Here is a 23,579-nt window from a genome sequence, read left to right on the forward strand (position 1 = left end):
TCATTTCATTATGGAGGCATTTTATCATCTCATACATCACAAGAAAAAGGGTGAATACAGTGATATTTCTTTTAAAAATTAGGTTTTTATTGATAACAGAGGGGGGGGGAGAGAGAGAGAGAGAGAAAGAGAGAGAGAAACATCAGTAATGAGAGTGAATCATTGATCAACTGCCTCCTGCATGTCCCACACTGGGGACCCAGCACGCAGCCTGGGCATGTGTCCTGACAGGGAATCGAACCATGACCTCCTTCATAGGTTGAGGCTCAACCACTGAGCCATGCCGGCTGGGCCAGTGATCTTTCCAGAGACCACATTCACAAGTCTATTGCTATAATTACTCTATTTTACTAGTTGTTAATCCCTTACTGTGCCTAATTTATAACTTCATCATAGGTATGTGCGTATAGGAAAAAACCAGTATATATAGGGTTGGGTACTATCCAAGGTTTCAGGCACCTATGGGGGTGGGGGGCTGGAGGGGTGTCCTCTTGGACAAAGTTCCGCGCCCCCCTTAAGGGGGGGGGAACTATTCTACTTTTGAACTAGCCCCCACCCCCAACCTTGCAAACAAGAAAGGGAGAAATTCAAGGCAGACCCAAAGTGACCTAGGGGACCCGGTGACTTGGCCAGGAAGAGGTTTTCAAAGCCTGCACTGCTCAGTCAGCTGTTTAAGGCACCCCTCTCCATCCACCTACAGTGTGAAGGGTGCCCCCACCCGCATCCCGTCACGTTCAGGATGCTCTCAGTTCAGCGCGGGCGCCTTCCGTCCATCTCTGTGCGCTTGGAGTTTCCCTGCAACTTATTGGGCTTCTTGGCTCATCTATAAGCTTTTTTTTCCCCTTTCTTTCTTTTTTTGCTGTGCTTCTGAGACTCACTTTTAACAACTTTCTCCTGGTTCTCAGACTGTCCGGAACCTCATCTCTCCTTTCGCCTGCGCTCCCACCTTACCCCCCCGGCTGCCCTCCTTCCCTTGCAGCGCTGCCCGAGGGCTCCCCGCCTCGCCCCCCCACAGCCACGAGCGGAGCTCCTGCGGAGTTGGGGGAAGGGGGGCGGGGAGGGCCGGCGGGAGGAAGGGGCGGGCACCGCCTCCAGCCCGGCTGGGCAGGCCCTGGGAACCCGCGGAGGCCCAGCCGCGCCCCCAGGCCCCCGCGCCCCTCGGCCGGGAGAAGAGGGGCTGGCCCACTGCCAGCGTCGGAGAGCCGGCCCCCTCCCCCGGCCCTCTCACAGCCAACCAAGCACTCCAGCGAGGCCCACGTGACCTGGAGTTCTAGACAAAGAAAATGTTCAAGCCCTCCCCCCCACCTACCCCCTCCCCCTCCCTCTGGCCCCCTCCGCCCCCAGCCCCATCGCCCCCTTCCCCTCCCCCCAGGCGGGCAGCTACTTACAGAGCTCCCGGGCCGGGGATCACACCTGAGCCGGACCGCAGAGGGGCTGCACCTGGCCTTATGGGTAGGTTCCTGGACGGAGGCTGGGGGCGGGAGGGCGGCCCGGCCGGTGGGAGGATCTCTGGGCCGCTGCAGTCTGGGCTGGGAAGAGTCAAGTGTGCTTCCTTGGCCCGCGCGAGCTGGCTCCCCTGCCTGGCCTGAGTTCTGAGATGCTAAGTTACTGCTGTCCCACCCACTCCCTCCTCCGGAGTCCCAACCCCACTCCTCGCTGCGCCCAGGTGGGACCTGGCGGCTCAGGGGCCGGGAAGAGCAGCCATGCAGTGAGCGGGGGGCAGTGGTCTGTGAGGCTGGGGAGCAGGCCCTCGCTGGGGCGCTGGGAGCCTAGGTGGGGTTGGGACTCCGGAAGCCACGGTTTTGCCGAGCTAGCTGGCAGATGGGCTGTTGGCATTTCCTTGCTGACCTGTGCTCCCGGCTGGTGGACCATGCTGTCCTCAGGCCTTGCCAACCTTGCAGCCTCTTGAGAGGGATAGTTGCCTCTCCTGCGTGTCCCTGGGAGCCACCGGGCAGGCTGCCAGGAAGAAGTGGTGCTGGGATGGAGGGAGCAGTGCAACCTTGCCACGGGTGTGGGACATCAGCGGGTGCCTTGGGGACCAGCCTGACTCAGGCCTGTGAGGCTCCTGGGACAGCACAGGATCTGCTGCACCAGCAGGGTGTCCGCATGGGCGCCCAGACCTCTGACCTTTGGAACAGGAAGCAGCCTGGAGGGGGGTGGAAGTGGGACAGCTGCCGGAGGAGATAGATCTGGACCAGGAGGCCCTGCTCCACTAGAGTGGAGTTACCAGTGGCTTTCCAGGCTGGACAAAACTCCAGGCAAAGTGGCTTCCTTGAGCCACATTGGTGGTGGGGGGGTGTGTAGGATCTCTCTGGTCATGCCCAATCTCTAGGCCACCTGGAGTGGGGTCTTCTGATCTGAGGGTAGGAGCCTTTAGCCCAAATGCCAAGGTTGAGTTAACCCTTCTTTCTCCTATTGTTTGCCCCAGGGAGATGGGTTGGAGTGAACGTGGGAAAACAGGCATTCCCTCACTACCTTGGGCAGACTCCTCTAATGAGGCCCCTCCCCCACCCAGCCACCGTGTCGGCCCCTTCTTCCCCTTTTCTCTTGCCTCCTGCTGCTAACACACCCCTTCTTCCTTCCCCTACCCCTGCTGGCGGTGTCACGACGGAGGCCCCCTTCCTCCTCCTCTGCCTGCCAAACACTGTTTTGGGTGCGCGTTCTCCTGCACCTAGTGGGTTGGGGGCGCTTCATAGCGTCAGTAGCAGCATCTGACAAGCTGGGGGAAGTTGTGGGGGAAGAAGAATGTTCAGGAACTGGCTGTGGAGGGATGGAGAAGAGAGACAAAGGGGCTGTGGGGGAGGACGAAGGGTGGTGTCAGGCACGACTCTACTCAGATCTGGGGAGCCCAGCACCCGCCCACCCGTTGCTGCTTGCTGTGGAAGTGACTTCAGCTCCTTCCCTCAGAAGGCCTCTCTCTCCCTCCTGCCCTCTGCAACCTACACACCTTGTTCTGGTTGAGGGGCCTTGTCACCCCTGTGAACGGGGTCTTTGGGTCATCCAGGGTAGCACCCTGGTCTAGATCAGTCAACGTGACTGAAGTTGGAGGAGGAAGAGGGAAGGGAGCAGGAACAGCTATAGTCCTGTTGCTTATCTGAAGGGGTCTAGCACTGGGGTAGGCTGCCCCAGCTGACGATTCTAGAGGAGAATCCTCCTCCTGCCTAGGGTTGAGTGCCTACCTAGTCACACCTTGTGGGGGAGGTGGTGGTGGATAATTGATAGTAGGAAAGAGGACAAAGTTCCACCAGGTGCCAGGTGAGAACGGGACTAGGGTGGTATAAGCAATTACTCCGCATTCTTCCACCTCATTCTCCCAGCTGTTTGTGGGCTGGGGGCAAAGAATAAATTATCCCGTTTTAGAATTTGTTGAGTCAGAGAAAGAACTAGGACTTCTATCATTAGTGTTTTAGGAATCGTTACAGGAAGCCGATTGGCCCAGAAACAAAGACTTGAAGATTGAATGAAATGAATTGATGAGAGTAGACCATTGCGTTTAAGACCAAGGTTCTTAACCTGGAACCCTGGGATCTGGGGGTTCATTAACAGGCTTTGGCGCATCCCTGGAATTGTTGATAGTCAGAAAAGGTTAACAGAAACCCTTCCATTTAGTGCCTTTTTAGTTTGGAGCAACTCAGAAGAGAAGGAGCTGCTCCCAAGTCAGCTGCTGATGAGTTGCAAGGCTGAGAAAGCGATGTGGATGCTCTGACTTCCAGCTTAGAGCTCTGGTACTCCATGTTGCTTTCTGATGCTTTTTTCTCTTTCATAAGCTCTGGGGAAAAGCTTCATATGAAAGGCATATGGATGGGGTTTTCTTTCTCGGAATCTGGTGTGGTGGAAATGGGTGCGGAGCCTTGAGTTTGAGGGCCACGTGTTCTAGATTCAGTAGCTGGGGTGAGATGAGGTTGGCCAGCCCGCAGAGCATGTATCAAGGATTTCATGGTCCTCTGTAGAGTGATGGGAATCCTGGAGCAGGTTGTGAGAAGGAATGGGGCAGAGTCTGAAAGATAAAGTTTGAAATGACGAAAGGATGGAGGCTGTCCAACCAGGACAGTGATTGGGTTTGGGTGAGTTTGTCAGTGGGATGGCAGAGAGGTGTCTGTGCTCAGTAAATAATTGTTGAAAGAATAAGTGTATTTATATATGGATCTGAAAGGTACACAGAGAAGGGAGGGGTGAATCTGGTAACAGAATGTACAGTGGATTTAACCCTAAGAACTCCAGCATGGAAGCAGGCAAGCTCGTGTGGGGCTTTTCATGGTGCTCAAGCAGGTGGGGAAGGAAACAGCAGTGATTTTCCTCGTAGTAGACCTGACAAGAGAACTAGAATCATGGTCTAGGAGCCACACAGATTTTCCTGGCTGCCCAGGGAAATTGTGGAGAAAAGGATGCGAAGTCCAGTTCTTGACTGAGAAATACGATAGGAGAGGATGGAGCCTAAATGAAGGTGCACGTTTCGTATCTGAATAGAATTAACCTTTCCATGTCAGAGGGTGGGTGAATGATAATGGTGATAAACTGGGAAAGATCAGCCCAGGAAGAAAGATTTCCTAAGAGGCAGGGGAGAAGGCTGGAATTGAGCCAGATGATTGGAGTTTGCCTCTCAACTTCGGATCTCTCTGTTTTCCATGGCAGGCCAGTTGAGTTGATGAGGGAAGAATTCTCTCCAGCCCTTGACCTCCCATCACTGTCTCCAGACCAGAAAGAGGTTGAGAGGAGCACCCTAAGTATGAGGTGGCCTTGCTGATGCCTGGAGAGGTCAAGGTAACTTCTGTTCCTTGTTTCCCCAGGCTGAGAAGAAAGCCAAGGTGATTGCAGTAATGAACGCCGTGGAAGAAAACCAGGGGTCCGGCGAGTCTCAGAAGGTGGAGGAGGCCAGCCCTCCTGCAGTGCAGCAGCCCACTGACCCTGCGTCCCCCACTGTGGCCACAACCCCTGAGCCTGTGGGGGCTGACACGGGGGACAAGAACGCCACCAAAGCAGCCGATGACGAACCAGAGTACGAGGTGAGCGGCTTGCTTCTTCAGCTGCCTCGTCCAGCTTTGTCCTGGGTCCTTCCACTGCCAGTTCCTCCCACCCTGCTCTCCTCTGTCCACCTGATCCCAGGCCTCTTCGTCTCCCCAGTTTGGCTCTGTTTTGGTCCATTCAGATGGAGCTCCCTCCTGGCTGTCCTGACCCTCAGATGCCCAGGGCTGGGGTTGCCGTCGGGGGATGAGGGTGGCAGGGCCTTGTGACTGCTGTATAATGACTTCTGCTCCTTGGGGATCCAGGACGGCCGGGGCTTTGGCATTGGGGAGCTGGTGTGGGGGAAACTGCGGGGCTTCTCCTGGTGGCCAGGCCGCATTGTGTCTTGGTGGATGACGGGCCGGAGTCGAGCAGCTGAAGGCACCCGCTGGGTCATGTGGTTTGGAGACGGCAAGTTCTCAGTGGTGAGTTATGGGGTTTGGCAGTAGTCTGGGGGAGGATGGGGTCTTGGTCCCAAGGCCTACGGTTTTGTCTGGGTCATGGTCTGGAGTTGGGTGGTAGAAGTGGGCTCTGCTTGCCCCCACTCGTGTGTGTGGTAATGGAAGCCCAGGAGGTCATTAGGTTGCACTGGTGCCTCACAGCTAGGATGCCTGCCGAGTCTCTGCCTTCTGGGAACCCTTTCCCAGAATCCCTCCCACTTGCCTTCAGTTATTTATTGAGGCATCTGGTCCTTTCAAGGACAGGGGCCGAGTCCTGATGCCTCCTTGCCTGTTGCTAGGCACGCGGTGGGGCTTGATGGGTGTGGGAGGAAAATGAGGACCGTGGTTGTCCCCCCAGGTGTGTGTTGAAAAGCTGATGCCGCTGAGCTCCTTCTGCAGCGCTTTCCACCAGGCCACCTACAACAAGCAGCCCATGTACCGCAAAGCCATCTATGAAGTGCTGCAGGTGAGCGCCCTTCGGGGATTCGGACCGCTAGTTGGCCCAGAAGCCGAAATGCAGGTGCTAGGCCTGGGCAGAGGGCCGCCTGCCAGGCCTGTGGACTCCTTTTCCCCCATCCCACTCACTTCCTTTCTACACTCTTCAGGCGTTCTCCTCCAGTCCTCCCCTTCCTTGCACCTTCTCCCACCTTCGCTACTGGGAGTCTGCCCTCCAGCCTGTCCCTCCAACCCCCCATGCATGTTGCCCCCCAGGTGGCCAGCAGCCGAGCCGGGAAGCTGTTCCCAGCGTGCCATGACAGCGATGAGAGCGACACTGCCAAGGCCGTGGAGGTGCAGAATAAGCAGATGATCGAATGGGCCCTTGGAGGGTTCCAGCCCTCTGGCCCCAAGGGCCTGGAGCCACCAGAAGGTAAACGCAGGGGCCCAGCCTAGCCTCCTGGACCCCTGCCAGCCAGGCCTGGGAAAGCCATGCTTAGGGAGGGCTGCCAAGGCCTCCATCGATGGGCCATGGTCTCCCTCCCCTGGGGTCAGGTAGGGCAGTACTGCTCTGGGACTCAGAATAACTTGCTCCCCATTGGCCTGCTGGCACCAGAGAGTTGAGAGCAAGGAACACGTCGGGGACCAGGCTGCACCCCATTGTGGGTGGAATGGGGGAGGAGAGGGAGCTGGGATTCCTTGTCAGTTGGGCACCGTGACCTTATTCCCTGCTTTTGCCATCCAGAGGAGAAGAACCCCTACAAAGAAGTTTACACAGACATGTGGGTTGAGCCCGAGGCAGCTGCCTATGCACCGCCCCCACCAGCCAAAAAGCCCCGGAAGAGCACAACTGAGAAGCCCAAGGTCAAGGAGATCATTGACGAACGCACAAGAGGTAGTTAGCCTGGCTCTGGAGAGAGTGGCGTGGCGAGGCTGGCATTCAGAGGAGTGGGGGAGGCCCTCCCGCCGCCTCTGATGCTGGGCTTCCCTCCCTCCGCAGAGCGGCTGGTGTACGAGGTGCGGCAGAAGTGCCGGAACATCGAGGGTGAGTCCAATGGAGCGCTGGACCCTGACTCCCTGGGACGGGCAGGTGGGCTGGCTCCCAGGGGGCTGCCTGGGGCAGAGGCGTGGCTCCTGAGAAAGGTTTGAATGACGTGGAACATCAGTACTCAGTCACAGGGTCAGCCTGCATGTGTCACCACCTCCAGCCTGCATCACACACACATCTGTCTTCTGGTGCCATAATCTGACTGACCTGTCAGTGTTGTCGGCTGGTATTAGGATTGGTGACCCTCCAGTGGGTCCCAGAGGGTAGCCCCTCTTGTATTTGATTGAATTTGTCTGAACCTGACCCTTTGACCTTACATCTCTCATCGCCTTCTCTCATCCAGTGGTCATTAGCGTCCCAAGTCTGTCTCCCTTGCCTAGTGATGGTGTGTCAAGCTCAGGGCCCTCAGGCCTGGGGAGGATGGGGGCAGGGGCCCAGGACTTAAGGACTGCCAAGGACCACCTCCAGACCCAGGACCCTGTTCTCCTTGGTGGGTTCCTGTCTCTGTCAGATGCCACTCCTGGATGGTGGCATCGATGCTCTGAGAGAGGACAGGGCTTCTGAAATTGGGGCCACAGTGCCTCCCTGTTGCCTGAGGCAGCTCCAGCACGCCCCCTTTTTGGAGCTTTTCTGGAGCTGGCTTTGGTCCAAGGCAAGAGGGGGCCGCAGTGCCGCTCACGCTGCTTTCTCTGCTTCCCAGACATCTGCATCTCTTGTGGGAGCCTCAACGTCACCCTGGAACACCCTCTCTTCATCGGAGGAATGTGCCAAAACTGCAAGGTAGGTTGTTAAGGATGCCACCTCCTGACCTATGGCCCGACTGTGACCCCCGGCAAGTTCTGATAAAACAGACCTTTGGCTTCAAGTGTTTGACTTGCCATTCCTTTTCCTCCTGAAAGTTTTCCCCTGTAAAACCCATCCTAGTCCCCAGATGTGGACTCATCGGCACAGTCACTAGTGAAGGGGGGAGGACACGCTGACTGGCGGGTGGGCTGCTGCGCCCTCAGGGCCCAGGGAAGAGCTAGGGGCAAAGGGTGCCACTCCCTCCCCAGCCTTCGCCCAGGCCTCCTTGCTACTGTCCACTGCTGGGGTCGGGAGACCTGCTGGCCCCTTCCCTGATCGGTGGTTTAGGCCAGACCCTGGTTGGATGGGTGGCAGGGTCATGTCTCCAGGGCTGAGTCGGGGTTCCCGGGCTTGCGGAGGGTCTGACTGCCACCTGCTCTCTAGAACTGCTTCCTGGAGTGCGCGTACCAGTACGATGACGACGGCTACCAATCCTACTGCACCATCTGCTGTGGGGGGCGCGAGGTGCTCATGTGCGGGAACAACAACTGCTGCAGGTGAGGGGCCCCCACCGTGGCCCGCCCTCCTTGGTGGGTACCGGGGCTCCCACTGTCCACCTGCCCAGCCATGCTCCATCCAGGACTGGCCTGGGGCCGGGCGTCCCACTGCTACACCGGCTTCCTCAGGTGCTTTTGCGTGGAGTGCGTGGATCTCTTGGTGGGGCCCGGCGCCGCCCAGGCAGCCATTAAAGAAGACCCCTGGAACTGCTACATGTGTGGGCACAAGGGCACCTACGGGCTGCTGCGGAGGCGGGACGACTGGCCCTCGCGGCTGCAGATGTTCTTCGCCAACAACCACGACCAGGAATTTGTGAGTGCTGGCTGGGCCTGCTCCGGAACCCTTTGCACCCACTCCTACCTGCCGGAGCCGGAGGGCAGACCCCGCTGAAGCCGTGGTGCTTCAGTTGGTCGTGGGGCCGGGCGATAAACGGGTGCCCGAGCCACGCGCTGGCTGTGGGGTCAGAAAGCCGGTCGATCACGCTCACAGTGGGCTGGGAGGGCGTGCGGAGCTGGGGGACACGCCCGGGCGCTCACCTGGCCTGTGTGCTCACTGCCTAGGACCCTCCGAAGGTTTACCCACCTGTCCCAGCCGAGAAGAGGAAGCCCATCCGGGTGCTGTCTCTGTTTGACGGAATTGCTACAGGTGAGAGCAGCACGGGTCCCGAGCGGGCGGCACCCGCCTCCTGGGACAGGCAGCCCTGTTTGGGAATGCGTGTATTCAGCTCGGACAAAACAGAACAGTAGTGAGCATCACCGCTGCTAAAGCATCACCCCGAAGGGACACTGTTCAATGGGGAGTAAAATAACTGGCAAACTGAGAGATTATTGACGGGTTTTCACAGCGCCTCAAAGGACAGACGGCGACCAAAACAAAAACATGGCACTTGAGTTGTGTTTTCATTTTAAGTCGCAGTAAAAACACAAACTCTATGAGCAAGAGCAGAGAATATTTAAATGGCCCCTAAGCCTGTGATGAGTGTTTTGGTGAATGTCGTTTTAGGTTTCTGTGTGTGCGTTTATATAATCATACATAGCTAAAACAAAGGGACGGTAAAGTGCACTTGCCTTTTCATTTACGATGTTCCGATGACTTTCTCATGTCAGTCAGTATAGAACTACGTTCTTTATTTGTCAGAGCCGCATAGGGTGCCATTGCGCGAAAGCACCTTAATTAATTTAATCCTCTGCTGGGTTGGTGACAGCGGTGCTGTGACAGGCCTCCCTGTACACACTCGTTATATACTTCAGCCGGTCTCTTTTAGGGAATGCTGGGTCACTGTGTGGGTACTGTTTTCTTCACGTGGTTCTTGACCTTGCCAGACAGCCCTCGTGGAAGGTGGCACTGACGCTCCCCCCTCGGGCCTGCTCCCGGGCTGGGCTCCTCCGTTCTTCAGAAAGGAGCCACTCTCCTCAGAACTTGCCTGCCTGTGACCCGAGGAGATGGACAGTCTCAGCCCCGGGACCTTGGCCAGAGGGCCAGCGTAGGGATGGCACCCAGGCCAGATGTTTGTCGGATGTTCTCATCTCGGTGCCGATGTTCTGTGAACCCAGAGAGGGTCGCGTGCAGCTGTGGTCTCGCAGGCTAGAACCTCGAGGCCTCCTCAGACCCTGTGGCACCTCAAGAGGCTGTCTAAGCGCCTCGGCGTGGGGGTCTGCTGGGCTCCTGGGAAAGAAAGGGCAGCGGAGTAGCCTCTTTCTCCTGAAGCTGCGGGGTCTGTTCTCATGGTTTCCTTGCCTTAATTCAGCGAGCACCGGTGAGGGTCGTGGTAAGGAAGTGCCCGTAGTGAGTTCAGGAGGAAACGCTTGGATGAGACCTCATACTCTTTTTTTTTTTTTTTAAATATATTTTATTGATTTTTTTACAGAGAGGAAGGAAGAGGGATAGATAGTCAGAAACATCGATGAGAGAGAAACATCGATCAGCTGCCTCTTGCACACCTCCTACTGGGGATGTGCCCGCAACCAAGTTACATGCCCTTGACCGGAATCGAACCTGGGACCTTTCAGTCCGCAAGCTGACGCTCTATCCACTGAGCCAAACCGGTTTTGGCAAGAGACCTCATACTCTTACTGTGTCTTCAAAGACATTTGTAGCCCAAGAGAAAAGCTGAATTAGGAATACTCACTGCTCTAACGAGGTGGAGAGGGACGCCGAGTGCTGGGGGCTTACAGAGGAGGGGAGGGGGTTCGGGGAGGGCGTTGATGAAACATTTTCAGAGCAGGTAGCGTTTACATTTGGTGTTGAAGGATGGGGAGAGTTGCAGCAGGATGTGCCGTTTGGGGGAAAGGAGCGGTAAGGAAGGACCAGTGTGTGAAAGATAGAGAAACAGCAAAGAGGAGGCCGCCAAAGAGGAGGTCAGCTGCTGTTCTCCCTGGATCCTGAAGCCGCCTCCTGTCTGTTTGGTCTGTCCTGGCCTTGACCACCTTTGAAGTAGATCGAGCTAGACATGAAGCAGCCTCGATGCCTTTGTCGTTGATGTTCAGTTGGTTCGGGGGACTTAAGGCAGCTTCCTGGCAGGGTAGGGCTCAGGCCATCGCTGACCCGTGTGTCCGGCTGGCCCGAGGGCTCCCGGCACAGACCTGCTGCTCTTCTCCGGCTGACACAGGGCTCCTGGTGCTGAAGGACCTGGGCATTCAGGTGGACCGCTACATCGCCTCGGAGGTGTGCGAGGACTCCATCACGGTGGGCATGGTGCGGCACCAGGGGAAGATCATGTACGTCGGGGACGTCCGCAGCGTCACGCAGAAGCATGTATGTCAGTGCTGGGTCCCGTCCCGTCCCGCCTTCTCCGCATCTCACACTTAGCTCCTGGGGCCGCACCAACCCCCTTTCGTTTTGTGCATTTATTTTCCTTTCCACGTTTTCCCCAGCCTCGCTTCCTGTCCCTCTTCCGTCCTCCTCCTTGTCTTGAGGCTGACGGGCAGAGGGAAATGGGAATTTGGGGCACAGGCTGCTCTCTGGCTAATTTCAGGGCCCTTTTCAGTTGAGCGCTTAGGATGGGGGTGAGGTGCCTGTCCTCATACTTCTGGCGACAGCTTTACCAGCCTCCATTTCCTAGGGTGTCTGCGGGGTCTTGACTAAGTCACCCTCCGCCCTTCTGGTGTCTGTGTCTACCCCTGAGACTGTGGGCCCTCAGGAACCCTGAAGGGCATGCCGGTGGCCCAGACACCCTGCCCCAAGCGCGCAGAGCACAGAGTCCCTTCACACTCAGCCTTCTTGCGAGGGGCTGCCTCCCCTGCTGGGAACACTGGCTTCCCTGCTGGCCTCAGATTATCCAGTTCAGCCCCTTCACTTTATTGTAGAGGAAACTGAGCCCGAGGGGCCTCGGTGACTGGCCCATGGCTGCACAGAGTGTGTGTGATGGGAAGGAGGTGCCCACGCCCAACCATGTATGTATGAACGTGTGTAGGTGGCGAGCGTACAAAGCAGCCGGGTCTCCTCTCCCCATGTCCAAGTACTTTTTTGCCAAATTCACAGATAATCTCTCTCTCCCTTTCTGCCTCTGTCTCTGGACAGTAAGCCCATTACATCCCTTTATCCTCTCAGATCCAGGAGTGGGGCCCGTTCGACCTGGTGATTGGGGGCAGTCCGTGCAATGACCTCTCCATCGTCAACCCTGCCCGCAAGGGACTCTACGGTAGGTGCTGTGCACGCCCGGCCGCCTTCTCGGCTGGTGCTTCTGCACGTAGGTTTCCTCCTTGGTCATTTCTGCCCTGGGCCTGCTACTCCCAACGTTCCTGCCCTCCCTTACCCGCCCCGTGCCCTAGCCACACCACTGTCTCTGCAGACAGCCCAGCTGACGGCTTTCTCTCCCGCCTCTCAGAGGGCACTGGCCGGCTCTTCTTTGAGTTCTACCGCCTCCTGCATGACGCGCGGCCCAAGGAGGGAGATGACCGCCCCTTCTTCTGGCTCTTTGAGAATGTGGTGGCCATGGGCGTTAGTGACAAGAGGGACATCTCACGATTTCTCGAGGTATAGCCAGCACCCTTGGTTTGGCCAGCTCACTCCTGGCTTCTGCCTTGGACAGCCGCTTTATCCGTCTCATCTGCATCGTGTAGCTGGGGGCTGGGGACTTCTGCTTTGCAAAGGGCCCATTTGGGAAGCTTGGGGCTTCCCAGTGAGATGGGGAGGAAGCATTGTTAGAGGCGCGCCCCGGAAGAGCTCCGGGTCTCTTTCTCGGGGGAGGTATACGGCTTAGGACTGAAAGGACCTGAGTGTATAGGGGTGGGAGGGCCCCACTCCCAGGGTTGGGTTCTGTGTGGTGGTTCACGGGGGGAACCTAGGAGATGCCAAAATCGATGGTTCAACCTCGCTCCTCAGCAGCCGTGACAGATGCTCTGTGACACCTGGGAAGGAAACAGGACCTGTTTCCTAGTGTGGGTCCTGGCTCGGCACTGAGCCTGGTTTGAGCTATACACAGAGGGCTTCTGCGCAGAGGCAGCCTCGGGGGGGAGGGGGGGGGCGGTCCAGGAGCTCAAGCCCACGCTCCCGGCCTCAGGACGCTGTTCTGTCACTGAGTTGTCTGTTTGGCTCACAGTCAGGGTGTTCAGTGAACATATGCACCGTTGCTGGAACTTTCTCTCACAAAGCCCCATTGGCCACGTGTGGTACTTAAATAAACGTTAAAATTCCTCAGTCACACTCACCTCATTTCAGGTACTCATTAGCCACCCGCGGCGGGAGGGTAGGGACTGCTGGTGAGCAGTGCACACGGGGGACATTTTCATCGTCACAGAATGTTCCGCTGGTGTGTGCCGGTCTCTGAGGTTCCAGTAAGAGCTGGTGGAATGTGGCTACATGTCCTTCTGGCTTTCCTGGTGGCTTCAGGCCGCCCCAGTGAGTGGCCTCCTCAGAGAGAAGTCTGAGCCTTTGAGCTTCCGGGCTCGCAAAAATTCCTGGCACTGTTTCCTAGTCCTCTCTCGCTCATCGTTAACTCTCTCCTGTTTTATAGTCCAACCCTGTGATGATTGATGCCAAAGAAGTGTCAGCTGCACACAGGGCCCGCTACTTCTGGGGGAACCTTCCTGGTATGAACAGGTTGGTGAGAGCTCCCGGGCCTGGGATGGCTGCGGGTTGGTGTCTGCAGGCAGGACAGCCCGGAGAGGGGGCTTCTCGGGCCAGCGCTGGCCTGTTCTTGAGGGAGGGGAGTCGGGGGAGAGAAAATACTTGTCTGAGAAACCAACACCGAGCGGAGGAAAATAGGACCTTTAAAAGTGCACCCCCTTCCCGCACAGGGAGAACCAGCGTGCTGCCGAGCTGAGTGCTGGTTCTCCTCCATTGGTGACGTCTTCAGAGTCAGCTGGCCCTTGGTCTGAGGTCAAGTCATGGAGGAAAGGGGTTGGGATGGGAAGGAGGTGCCCACACCCAACCATGTCCTGGTCCAGGGAGGGAATCTTGAAGCAGCTCCATGCAGGTTTGAAGCCCCACCTCACTTGTCCACACTCAGTTGGCTTCAGGTCTTTTGCTGGAAGGATGCTCTTCATTAGGTCACACAGATAGGTTTTAATATCCAGGAATGAAGAAAATTTCATCTCTTCTGTGCAATAATTGCACTCTAAAAAGGACCTGTGAGGAGAGGAGTTGTGGTTGAAAGCAGTTGAAAAGCAGTGTGAGGTCCACCACTCCAGACATCTATTATGGAGGGAAATGTTTTCCAGAATGTTTTGAGTGGATCTTAAGCCTCCTGGAGAATTCTTGTAAATTGGAAACATCATTTGATCTGGCCTCCGCTGTGTAATCTCCCTCTCTGTCATTTGCATGAAGTTGTAGGAACTTCCTCAGTCCCAACCCTGTTCAGCAAGGCTGCTGTCGTTTGCAAGGGCTTGTTGATGGGGAGGAGATGGGCCAGTGAGGTAGCTGATCTGAAAACTCTCGAGTGTCCTGCTAAATTTCCTAAGATGGATGTGTGCGTTGGGAAAATGGACAGGACTGCACAGTCTAGCATTTTCATGAAGCCACACACCTTGATCCTAGGGAATTATTCCCACCTGTTTCTTCCAGCTCTAAAATTCTAGAACTCTGAGCTTCCAGGAGGAGCAGGGAGACCATGTGGGACCAGGTAGAGACGCGCACGTGCGTGCGTGTGTGTGTGTATGTATGTATGTACGTGCGTGTACGTATGCACGCATAAACTGAGAGAGGAGTCTGGAGGCGTGATTGGATGTAGGTCCCTGTGGTTCCTGCACTGAGATGGTGACCTCTCAGTGAAGCCTTCATCAAGTATTTCTAAATGTCAGAAAAGGCCTGTGCTGGAGGCGGTGTTCCGTGATCTGGTCTGCCCTCTGGGAAGTCACAGAATGTTAGTCTTCAGGGGACTGTGCAGAATTTCTCTTTTTAACTGACATTTAAGGTGCACAGTTTAATGAATTTCATCCAGTGTGCACACCCATGTAACTTTCACCATAATCAAGATGCACAGCATTCTGTCCCCCCCAGAGCTTGCTTTGTTGAGTACCTTTAAAACTCAGTTAAAATGACTGATATAAAAATAAAAACATTTGTGTTTTTCCCTTTCTGGGCAGGTGTGACCTGCTTGTTTGTAGTTTGAGACCACTTTTGAATTGACCTTTTAAGGATTAATACTTGGTGGATTTGTGTCCGTGGGTGGCTGCAGTGTATGTATATTTTCTGAGGGGGTGCGGGTTGAAGGGCTTACAGCAAGGTGGGAGACAGGACCCCCTTTTGCTCACCTGTGTGAGTCAGATGGCTGCTGGGTCAGCACTGCCGGGCATGTCCCTGCCCATCTCCTGGATTCTGTTGTCACCTTCTCTTTTCTGCTTCCTAGGCCGTTGGCATCCACTGTGAATGATAAGCTGGAGCTGCAGGAGTGTCTGGAGCATGGCAGAATAGCCAAGGTTAGCTCGCGTCAGAGCCCTCTGCTGGGCGGTAAGGAGAAGGGCAGAGGGCGGAATGCGGAAGAGCAGCCACCAGGGTTGTGAGCCTGCCCTCTAGGGCTCTGGGTGCAGCTAGCATGGGGGATGCGATTTAGGGGTGATACTGGGTCATTCATGCAGTTGGCCTAAGGGGAGGATCTAGAGGAGGGAGGTCTAGAAGGTAGAGAGAGAGAGATCAGAAGTCATTGCTGGCCTTCTGTCCTCCCTTGTTAAACATTGCTTGGTGTCCCATGGGAGGCAGACAGACACTAAGGAACCTTTGCCAAGGTCCCTAGTTCTGCAAGGACGCTTAAATTTTTTGGCCAGGACCTATTGCGGGAGTTTCCACAGCAGAGACTCTCCTGTGATGTGGAAGCTCCATTTCTCTCTGTAGAAATCTCCCCGAGTGAGTGCACCAGGCATCAGGTTCCCTGAGAGCAGGGGCCAGCAATGGTGTATCTTGAGCTGGAATAATTTGGCATCTTTTTGCCTGCAAGTCACTACACTTATGAAAGAAGCCATTCTTGGAGGACTTAGGGAGGACAGTGGCTCCAGCTGCTGTATCTCAAGCCCTTGGCCAGCAGGATTGGACTCAGGATGGTGGGGCGACCGCAGAGTAGGAGGAAGAGCAAGGCGGTGGGGTCTGCAGAGGCCCATGTTGGTCAGTCCCTGGCAAGCACCTGGCACACGTGGCAGATGCATGACCAGCAAATGAGTGCTCGTTCCTCTTTCCTCGTCTTCTAGTTCAGCAAAGTGAGGACCATTACCACGAGGTCGAACTCCATAAAGCAGGGCAAAGACCAGCATTTCCCCGTCTTCATGAATGAGAAAGAGGACATCTTATGGTGCACTGAAATGGAAAGGTACCCAAGGCCCAGGCTGGGGTCGCAGGGCTGGGTTGCGGGACCATCCTTGCGGGAGGGGTCCCTGTCTCTCCCGGCCAGGCTGGCATCTTGCACAGATGCCACGTGAGCAGTGGGTACCCAGGCATTTCCTGACATGGCTGATTCCTGGGGATGGTCCCACAGCGAGGCATCTAGGAATCAGTCCACGGGGCCTTGGGTCCTGCTGAGCTCCAGGAAACACGGCAGCTCAGGAGCATCTTATCTCGTGCTGCTCCTTTAGGTGGGTCACGAACCAGGACAGCACAGGACCTTCCAGCCTGAGCACCCTGATTTGGTGCACACTGGACTCAGGGACTAGATTACCTCTTCATTCTCAGTGTAACTGCCACGTAGCCAGCCAGACAGACCACTTACACAAACAACAAGCAAGCGGGAACTCCTGGAGGGTGTGGAGTCAGGAAGAGTTCTCCTCCCTCTTGGGGAGAAGGTATTAGGGATGCATAGTCATTACTTTCAGACTTCAGATACCCACTGTTGATCTAAAATCTCCGGTGCCGCCTGTCCTGGAGGTGTTTTTCAGAAATACTAACTTTGCTTCTACCGTGTGGTAAATCTCTAGGCCACAGTCACCTTACTTAGCTTCAAACCCTCAGAAAGCAGCGGGCTGCCCGAGTCTGGAATTGGTGACAGAGGAGCGAAGATTCCCCAGAATCCTCCGCGCCCGCGCTCACCCTGCCCTCTGCCTTTCCTCCCCAGGGTGTTTGGCTTCCCTGTCCACTATACCGACGTCTCCAACATGAGCCGCTTGGCGAGGCAGAGACTGCTGGGCCGGTCGTGGAGCGTGCCGGTCATCCGCCACCTCTTCGCTCCGCTGAAGGAATATTTTGCTTGTGTGTAAGGGACATGAGGGCAAACTGAGGTAGTGACAGAAAATTAAACAAACAAACAAAAAACACAAAAAAACACACAACAAAACACAAAGAACATGAGGATGGAGAGAAGTATCAGCACCCTGAAGAGAAAAAAGAATTTAAAAACAAAAACCAGAGGCGGAAACACCGGAGGGCTTGGCCTGGTGAAAGGGTTGGACATCATCTCCTGATTTTTCAATGTCAATCTTTAGTCCTATTTAAAAACAGCATCAAGGTCCCTCTCCCCCATCTCCCCTTTTTTTGGTCAAATCTTTTGTTTTCTGCTCTTTTCAGAGGGGTTTTCTGTTTGTTTGGGTTTTTGTTTCTTGCTGTGACTGAAACAAGAGGATTTATTGCAGCAAAAATTAATAACAAAACATAGTAACGATACCTTGCCGAGAGGAAAGATAAGAGAGAAGGAAAAAAGGAAATTCTATGGAAATCTATATATTGGTATTGGATTTTTTTTTTTTTTTTTTTTTTTACTATATATCTTTTTGTTGTTGTCTCTAGCCTGATCAGATAGGAGCACAAGCAGGGGACGGAAAGTAGAGACACTCAGGAGGCCGAAACCCCTCCCAGCCACTGAGCTGTCCTGCCAGCACCATTCCTGGTCATGCAAAGCAGAATCCAACTAGCAGCAGGGAGACGAGGACACCACAAGACCCTTTTATACAGTATTTCAGGTGCCTAACACACAGGAAACCTTGAAGAAAACCAGTTTCTAGAAGCCGCTGTTACCTCTTGTTTACAGTTTATATATATATGATAGATATGAGCTCTATATATAAAAGGTACTGTTAACTACTGTACAACCTGACTTCATAATGGTGCTTTCAAACAGCGAGATGAGTAAAAACATCAGCTTCCATGTTGCCTTATGTGCAAAGGGTTTTAATCAAGGATGGAGAGAGGGAGAAGGTCAGTCACCATCAAGGTGGCTTTCCCCTGGGTGTGCCACGGGGTGGAGGACAATTTGGGAACAGCGCTTCCCTGCTTCTCCCTGCCAAAAAGGGGGTGAGACGAGGCGGTCAGGACCGTGGACAGCTGAGAGCGGGATTCATCCAGGATCACGCAATAACCTTTTGATTTTTTTTTCTTCTCCAAAAAGGAGACTCCCTCAGCAAGATGGCAGGGTAAGGGGGTCTTCATTCCGAGTTTCTCACATTAGCCGATTGGAGGGCTCCTGGTGGTGGGATCAGAACCAATCCAGAGTGTGGGAAAGTGACAGTTAAAAACCCCACCTGGAGCAAATAAAAAAACATACAAAACGTACTGGTGCTTTCCTGTCTAAAGTCGCCTTTTGTGTGTTCTTTTATGAGGCCCCACCATCCACCCTCTGTGCACAAGGTGGCTTCTGGCCCTGGAATGTGATGTTTTTGGTCATCTCCAAAGGCTGCAGTTTTATACTGGGAGGCTGACGACACATTTTGTTATAATTATTCTTATGGTTCTGGTTATAATTATGTTTGTTTTCAGATTTTTCGTTAAGAACACAAAAACCCAACCCCCCTCCCCTTAAGGTTTCAAACCAAGGTGCGGGGAACAGGGTGCTTCTAAGTTAGGGGTGGCCCTGGTGCCCTGGCTCCCCACCTCTCAGGCCAGGTGGGCCACCAGGCGCAGCGACAGGTGGGCGGCCCGGGAGTGCCCCAGGCCAGCCTTCCGGTGCGTCCCTCTTCTCTTCTACTTCCCCTCCTCTGGAGTCGTGTATGTCAGGGCTGGAGGGAGGGCCGGCGTCTCTCTCCTGTGTGTGTGATTGGAGTGGTGTGTATTTCTTTTCTAGTGCTTTGGTCTGGTGACAGCTGTGCTCTTACCTGAGTCAGCAGCACCCGGAGCCCCAAGTGCACAACACTTGGTTCCACTTCCTACCGAGGCAAGCAGCCTGGTGTTGGCGGTAGGCGGGACGCCAGTGGCGGCTCCAGGGTGAGGGCCCAATGGGCAGATGCTTGCCTGGATAGATGGGGTGTAGATATGTGGCATATAGAGATATATATTTTATAATGGGAGGGGGGATGGCACCTCCTGGGACCGGCAGGGCTGGGAGGTGTGCTGTCAAGCACATGGTCCCAAGTTCGCATCCCTAGAAATGGCCTATGGTGATAGGCACTATATAAATAGATAGGGTCATGTATAAGAAATATTATGGAGTGGGGAGCGGGGGGAGGGGGGCTCAGGAGGCTGAGCTTCAGGTCCCACTGCAGACATAAGCCCCACACCGATCAGTCCCACACGCATACACAGGAGCGTTTCTATCCCGATGCAGAACAGATGCACTCACAGCCAGGGGGCACCCCGCCGCTCCCCCAGGAGTCAGGACTTTGTGGAGTCGGCCCTGCAGCTCTTTACCTCTGTTGCCCTGATTGCAGGTAGACTGTCAATCCCAGAAGTTGCTCGGTGCTGAAGGCAGGAAAAGGAGGAGGTTTTATTTTAGCAGGTGCTCTCCTCTAGCAGTTAGCGTTCTCTCTCTTTTGCCCCTGGTGATGTCAAAAGACTCTTCTGTTAGCAACTGTGATACTGACCTGCAACTCTAGGCACCAGTAAAGTCAGCCCTCAACTCCCCCTACCTATTCTCCCCTCACCAAAATACAATTCACATCCAGGTCTGTCTTGGCCAAGGGGCTTCCATTCAAAAAAAAAAAAAAAAAAAGAAAAGAAATGGGACGGTGAACCTCATGTTTTGAATAAAGCAAATTAGTAATTTGGTGACAAAATTAAACCAAGGCTTTGAATCCCTTGCTCATTGTTCAGGAGTAAGCTCACCGCCGGTAGCCAGCGTCCTGCTCCTTTTAGGGGTGCATAGTTCTGGACCCCAATCTACTCATTTCCTTGTCAGATTGGCTTTGAAGCTCATACCCGGTTGCGTCCCGCCAGCTCTGTGACGTGGTGGCAGGTGGTGATGGTGGCCCCCAGGGGGCTGGAGGGGCTACCTCTGCCCCTCCCTCTCTGGAGTCCCTGTACCTGACTGGTGCTCACCGTCCCCCCCGTGCTCCAGCCGGCTCCCTCTGCACCTGGAGACCACCAGCGCCACTAGGAGGGCTGGGGGAGGAGGGCTGTCTCAATAGCCCAAGGTGCTCCCTCCCCCGCTGGCCAGCGCTAGGTCTTCCCAGCCCCCGCCCCGTGTCAGGGTGGCGTGGCCTTCCTCTGCAAACACTTGCAGCATTTTGGGCTCTCCTGGGTCTTTGTCCGCTGCTCCTGTGAAGGTGTTTGCCTTCCCAATGGCCCAAGCTGCACCCAAGGGGCGGTGTGGGAAGAAGCTTGGAAGCCAAGGATGTGGCAAGCCCAAGGACAGCGCGGCCAGCCAGCTTGCTCAGGGAGGTGCGCTGTGCTGACCCTTAAGAGTGCTTGTTCCTCCCGGCGAGGCCCTAGGGTGGACCAGGTGCCCCTCGCAGGGATGAGAGTTCATCACCAGCCAACCCGTGGGCTCAGTCCCACAGTAGAACTTGGTGGGTGCAGCGGACCTTGGGGACGTGCCCACTTGGCCGTGCCCAGATTCTCTTACTCCACTTCCACCCCTAGGGGGACTTCCGGGGACAGGGCCAGGTCCCCTTCTGGAGGGGGCTGTGCTCCAACAGGCCGGGCCGGCCAAGGATTGAGGGGGGTCATTACACTTGCTGGGGATGAGGCTGAGGGTGGAGGCAGTGGAGCAGGACACACCAAAAAGGCCTAGGGAAGATTCTGGAGTGTGTCCCCCGTGGCATTTTCTTTCTAAAGAGCAGGCCCGTTTACCCCTGACAGCCAGGGCTTCTAGAGACGGAGGGTGATGCCTCTCTACTTACTGTAGGTGCCAAGTGGAGTGTGATGCCAGAGGTCTAGGGAGGTGCCGCAGCTCGTGCCAGGGCCCACAGCCCTTGGTCGAGGCCTGAGGAGGAAGCTAGTCTCCAGCAGGTAGTGCTGAGCCCCGGGGGCTGGGGCTGCCTGGTGCTGCCGCTTCCCCCTGGAACCGGCTGGAGAACAGGGAGCTGCCGGAGCAGCAGGTGAGGCTTTGCAGTTGGCAGGTGCCATTAGTGTGTTACTACCCGTTTCCTGTTCGGACCCCAGACCCTTCTTGCTGTTGGACATCTTGTTGGCAGAGTTCACAGGAGAGCATCCAGGACTCCGGGCTTTGGGGACAGGCCTGGGAGTGGCTGGCTGCTGGAGGTGCCTGTGTGATGGTTGGTGGGTCGCTAAGGTGCCGGTCAGGACAGGCAGAGCCAGTGGGAAGACTGTTGGACGTTGGAGTAGTCTGGCTAAGGCTGGCTCCCTGCTCTTCCCGCTTAGCTGGCAATTCTGGGTTCGCCCAGGTGCGAGTAGCCCCATCTCCACACAGGAAGGTCTGGGACAGGAGCAGGAAGGGCAGTTCGGCGGGGCCCTCTGGGAAAGGACGTAGGCAAACGAACCGGGCGTCCTCACAGCTTTGACCGTAGAAGTAGACGTGGAGTGGATCCTGGAGGTGGTGGTGAGCTCCTGCACCACCCTGCTTGGTGCAGAGGCGCGGTGGCACTGGTATCTTGCAGGGTGTCGTTTTCGGGAAACGTACAGAAGCCCCCTGGAGCTGTGGGCGAGGGCCCTGGGGCCTGACTGGCACTGAGGCCTGAGGAGGGCAGGCGGTTCCTTTGTCGGGAGCAGCAGAGCCAAGGCTTTGGTGAGAACTGAGTTTCTGGCCAGGCCCCGTTTGGGTCTGAATTTGACATCTGTGGTCCGGTCTGGTTGCGCCCAGGCCTTGTGATGAGAGGTGACCCTGGAGTTGTCCGCCCTCCAGCAGGAAGCAGCGGAGCCCCTCCTCCAGCCCAGGACGGGGAAGGTGTGTGTGGAGAGCTGGCCCTTCCCTGCTGAGGCAGGGACCAACGACTAGGGTGTGGAGGATCCGGGAGGAGAGGGCGTAGATGAGGATGGACTCCACTGTCTGGCAGAAGCTCACGAACCTTTGCATCTCGGTGAAGGAAGGCAGGCTCTCTGGGAAGCAGGGCAGCCCGCCCGCACCCGAGTCTTGCGGAGACCTAGCCGAGGCGGCCTTTGGTCGGTGACCTCGTGCTCAGGGCTGACTCCAGGCAGTGGAGTTTGGGGGAGGACACCTACCAGGTTCTAAGCAGCGAGGACAAGGATGGAAGGTCCCTCTTTTCTAGCTGTGACTGGCGAACTTGCCCGGACGGAGGCCCAAGGACTCCTGAAACTGGAAATCTCCCGCCACGCGCTCCCTTGAGGGGCGCGGGAGGGCGGCTTTCTCCCCCCCCCCCCCCCAGTCCAGTGGCCTCCAGCCCGAGCCTGAGGGCATGAGCAGGGATCGAAAGCCTCACCTTCGTCCCATTTCACTTCACAGACTGATTCGGTTGCACAGCCCTAGAACCCAACAAACAACCACCACCACCACAAAAAGAAAATGCCGAAATTCCTTAGAATACGCAGAGGGAGGAGGTGACTCAACAAGGTGCTAAAAACATTTTATTAAAAATATATATTGTTAAATTAAGTCTGCTGTCTGGACAATGACTGTTTGTTTTGTTTTCTTGTAGTGAAGTTTAAAAGAGACTATTATTTTACTCTGATATATTATTATTAAAAAGGCATTTTAACTTTGTACTTGAAAACTAAATGAGCGATTTCATGTGTTGTAGCTGAGGCATTGAAGTAGCGGGTGCTTACTTATTTGTGGGAAATCATGTATTCATACTGAAGAATAAACTCCGTAGCTGATTCGGTAATAACTTTCCCTGTTACAGACGATTTCGCTTTGGCCCCGTTGGCAGAGCACTGTCACTCCACATTCCACGCAGCTCAATGCAGGACTTCCTCCCGGCCCTCCCCTCCCCTCCCCTCCCCTCCCCGGCCCTCGCCTGCCCTTTCTCTTCAGTTCCTCTCTTTTCCTTTTGTTGTTTTTCTCCTGGTTCCAGCATCCTTTCACCACTGTATTTTTTTTTTTTTTAGGGTTGCTTCTCTATTTATTGACAATAATAATGTACATTTCACAGTCTGGTTCTGGGACATCCGGGTGGGGCGTGTGCGAGGGGCCCGAGCGGGTCCCCAGCCCGGCCGCCAGTGTCCTGTTGTATCTCTGTGTGTGATGCTCGTGACATAGCTGTTTATGAAATAATTAAAGAGGTCAATGCGTACAGCCGATGTAGAAAGTCTGTCAGTTCCGCCTTCATCACATTTTTTTGTGCCCAGAAGAATATAATAAAGCTCCTTTCTAATGTACTTGTGCTGGAGAACACTTGAATAAATGGACTGTTTTTGTGCAAAAAGAAAAACGGAAAAAGCACCGCAATAATGTCCTTTTGTCTCGCGTCTCCTTCCCCCTGACGTGGCTCTTCCCAGCCTTCTCCAGAGGGTTAACCCCAGCCTTCTCCAGAGGGTTAACCCCCAGCCTTCTCCAGAGGGTTAACCCCCAGCCTTCTCCAGAGGGTTAACCCCCAGCCTTCTCCAGAGGGTTAACCCCAGCCTTCTCCAGAGGGTTAAGGCCCAGCCTTCTCCAGAGGGTTAAGGCCCAGCCTTCTCCAGAGGGTTAAGGCCCAGCCTTCTCCAGAGGGTTAAGGCCCAGCCTTCTCCAGAGCGTTAACCCCAGCCTTCTCCAGAGGGTTAAGGCCCAGCCTTCTCCAGAGGGTTAAGGCCCAGCCTTCTCCAGAGCGTTAACCCCAGCCTTCTCCAGAGGGTTAAGGCCCAGCCTTCTCCAGAGGGTTAAGGCCCAGCCTTCTCCAGAGGGTTAACCC

The 23,579-nt window shown here is 55.3% G+C and overlaps 1 protein-coding gene across 4 annotated transcripts in view; it reads left to right on the top strand.

Moving 5' to 3' along the window:
• Window positions 1-22,926, top strand: part of DNMT3A (DNA methyltransferase 3 alpha) — a 99,561-nt gene extending 76,635 nt beyond the window's left edge. For 2 of the 4 annotated variants that reach the window (XM_080684458.1, XM_080684457.1), the window contains exons 7-25: window positions 4,788-5,003; window positions 5,268-5,426; window positions 5,800-5,907; window positions 6,153-6,309; window positions 6,622-6,771; window positions 6,877-6,921; window positions 7,625-7,704; window positions 8,152-8,264; window positions 8,394-8,577; window positions 8,826-8,910; window positions 10,874-11,019; window positions 11,815-11,905; window positions 12,092-12,240; window positions 13,220-13,305; window positions 15,053-15,122; window positions 15,885-16,003; window positions 16,742-16,879; window positions 22,193-22,300; window positions 22,593-22,926. In XM_080684458.1, coding sequence (XP_080540584.1) covers window positions 4,788-5,003; window positions 5,268-5,426; window positions 5,800-5,907; window positions 6,153-6,309; window positions 6,622-6,771; window positions 6,877-6,921; window positions 7,625-7,704; window positions 8,152-8,264; window positions 8,394-8,577; window positions 8,826-8,910; window positions 10,874-11,019; window positions 11,815-11,905; window positions 12,092-12,240; window positions 13,220-13,305; window positions 15,053-15,122; window positions 15,885-16,003; window positions 16,742-16,879; window positions 22,193-22,300; window positions 22,593-22,797 — 2,409 coding nt within the window. In that variant the 3' untranslated portion in view covers window positions 22,798-22,926. Of the gene's footprint in view, window positions 1-4,787; window positions 5,004-5,267; window positions 5,427-5,799; window positions 5,908-6,152; window positions 6,310-6,621; window positions 6,772-6,876; window positions 6,922-7,624; window positions 7,705-8,151; window positions 8,265-8,393; window positions 8,578-8,825; window positions 8,911-10,873; window positions 11,020-11,814; window positions 11,906-12,091; window positions 12,241-13,219; window positions 13,306-15,052; window positions 15,123-15,884; window positions 16,004-16,741; window positions 19,525-22,192; window positions 22,301-22,592 lie in introns of those variants that run through there. The other 2 variants (XM_080684460.1, XM_080684459.1) reach the window with 1 other exon arrangement.
• The last annotated feature ends 653 nt before the right edge of the window (window positions 22,927-23,579 follow it).

The sequence above is a fragment of the Plecotus auritus genome (genome assembly GCF_963455305.1).
Source record: "Plecotus auritus genome assembly, chromosome: 8".
Lineage (NCBI taxonomy): Eukaryota > Metazoa > Chordata > Mammalia > Chiroptera > Vespertilionidae > Plecotus > Plecotus auritus.